General features: G+C 39.4%; 1 protein-coding gene across 1 annotated transcript in view; it reads right to left on the minus strand.

Annotated features, from left to right (window-relative positions):
* The window catches only part of LOC139663784 (nebulin-like), a 52,013-nt gene that overhangs the window by 9,677 nt on the left and 39,836 nt on the right, over positions 1–2,500 (minus strand). Inside the window, exons 35-36 of the mRNA XM_071542524.1 lie at positions 2,257–2,364; positions 52–162 (exon numbers count right to left, since the gene is read on the minus strand). Of these exons, the coding sequence (XP_071398625.1) occupies positions 52–162; positions 2,257–2,364 (219 nt within the window). The remainder of the gene's footprint in view (positions 1–51; positions 163–2,256; positions 2,365–2,500) is intronic.

The following is a 2,500-nucleotide window of genomic DNA, read 5'->3' on the forward strand; positions in this document are numbered from 1 at the left end:
AACTGTGTGTGTGCATGTGTGTGTGTGTGTGTGTGTGTGTGTGTGTGTCACCTCGCTCTGCATGTCCGTCCTCTCCCTGGTGAGCTGGGTCTCTGTGGTGTCGGGCAGCTGGCAGTACAGAGAGGAGCTCAGCTCCTTCCGACCTTCATCCTTGTACTTTTTCTGTCAGCGAGGAAGAATCAACAAAAACAACTGAGTGTGATTTCTGTCTTCATCAATATCAACAATATTTCTCCTTCTTTCTCTTTCAAATCTTTCAAAGTGTGTGTGTGTGTGTGAGACAGAGAGAGAGAAAGAGAGTTACTGTAAGAGATAGAACAATAAGTGCACAGATTAATATGCGATAATGCAAAAGAGAGAGAGAGAGAGAGAGAGAGAGAGAGAGAGACAGAGAGACAGAGAGACAGAGAGGGAGAGAGGGAGAGAGAGAGAGAGAGAGAGAGAGAGAGAGAGAGAGAGAGAGAGAGAGACTCACTTCACTCTGTAGTTCAGTAGCCTCTTTAGCGTGTTTGGTCTCCAGAGTTTCAGGCAGTTTGGAGTAGAGAGAGGTCGCCGTCTGCTGCTTCACTGCCTCCTTGTACTTAGCCTGACACACACACACACACACACACACACACACACACACACACACACAATGAATATCCATAAACACTGACCAATACTCTCTGAATCATGCCATACAGTAGGAAACATACCCCACTCCTGCTATGTGAAATAGTGAGCCATTCCTTCCACTAAGACACTCTTAGTGGAACCTGATTGGCCAGTGTTATCAGCCGCACACCCTCATTGGTTAACAATTCTATGACATCGCTAATTAGATTTATCAGCTGTTAACCAATGGTATTTCAGACTATTTCAAGATTCAGAGGTGATATACTGTAGATGGGAATTGTGTTTTCTGTCTAATTGAAAAAGAAACTATAACATAAATGTTTTGGATAGATCTTGAAAACTTTTCGTTAAATCTTGAAAGGATATTATGATAATATATGATGAAATATTATATATTTTATATGGAAAATGTTATGTTAATAAACGTAAATAGTCTAGAGAAATCCGCAGATTTGTAGCATTCAAATTAGAATAACATTATTATTTTAAGTTACTGAAAAATGTTTGTGTTTTATATCTAATATGTCACGTGTTTGTTTGTAGTTTTTTTATTCATTGATTATACATCCAAGTGTATGTCCTGGTTGAGCTGAAGTTAGGTGGTGCTTTTAAGATCGGGGTAAATCAAATCTGTTCTTAGCAGTCAGAAAATGAATGTGGGCTAGTGATGGGATGTATTTTAGTCCTGTACTGTTGCTGACACTGACTGCCAACCAGGCTGAAGCAGACCAGCATCCTGTCAGTCTGAATCTGAGTCTGAGCCTTATCAGACCCTCTGTCTCCACTCACTGCTAAAATAGCCTGGGCACTTTACATTTACTTCACTAGTCTCCCTGAACAACAACTCCTCATACCAATACACAGGATCAGACAGTCCAGAGGTGTGACCAAGTCAACTCTGTTCCAGTCCCAAGTCAAGTCTCAAGTCTAAATGTAGATTACCAAGTCAAGTCAGAACAAATCAAGAGTCCAGTATCAATTTAATATCTTAAAGAAAACTAAATATCTAGGACTTTTCAATGCAATATGGTTTTAATAGGATAAAAACTTGGTAAGAGCATCATGAGTTTGATTTCTATAATCAGTTTCAACTTCAATAAATTCAATCATTCCATACAAATTCAGAAAACAGAATTTAAATTCAGTCGTCTGCTGGAACGCATATTTGTATCGCACTTTCCTTAAAGCTGTGACACTTTTTTTCAAACTTTTTCATAATAGATAGATAAGAATAGATACGAAATAAAGTACAATTCTTCCAAACATATCATACCTATCACTTCAATTTTAAATTTAATTGATTTCTTGACCCTTCAAACATTGTCAGGATTTGGAATCAAGTCTCTTATCTATCTTAGTTTCATACTTATGGCTAAAAAACTAACAATGGCCTATTGGTGGAAATCCCAGATCTGGATCACCACCAAAATCTGATCAATTGTTCCTTGGCTCAAGGCCGATCTGTCCACCAAATTTTATGGAAATCTGTTCATAGGTTTTTGGGATATTCTGCTGACAGACAACTAACTAAAAGCGGTGAAAACATGACCTCCTTGGCAGAGAGAACAATGTGTGTCTGCAGCTCCTCCTCTGTGATTGGTGTAGATTTAATAAGGAAAATCAATAAGGGATAATTCCCACCTCGCTGTGTGTCTGAGCCATCTCTTTAACAAACTGGGTCTGCAGGGTTTCAGGCAGCAGGGAGTACAAAGTGCTGGGCAGATCCTCTTTGTCTTTCTTGTACTTCAGCTGCAGAAAACACAGGAAATATCACCACAAACACAGGAAATATTACATCTACAACTACTATAATCGGAGAGAGGTTTGTGTGTTTGTGTGTCCCACCATGGAGGAGAGGAGAGGAGAGGAGAGGAGACAAGGAGAG

Source organism: Centroberyx affinis, unplaced genomic scaffold, assembly GCF_046629955.1.
Source record: "Centroberyx affinis isolate AG114_WGS23_722 - 3 ecotype Tasmania unplaced genomic scaffold, CSIRO-AGI_Caff_v1 ptg004120l_1, whole genome shotgun sequence".
NCBI lineage: Eukaryota > Metazoa > Chordata > Actinopteri > Beryciformes > Berycidae > Centroberyx > Centroberyx affinis.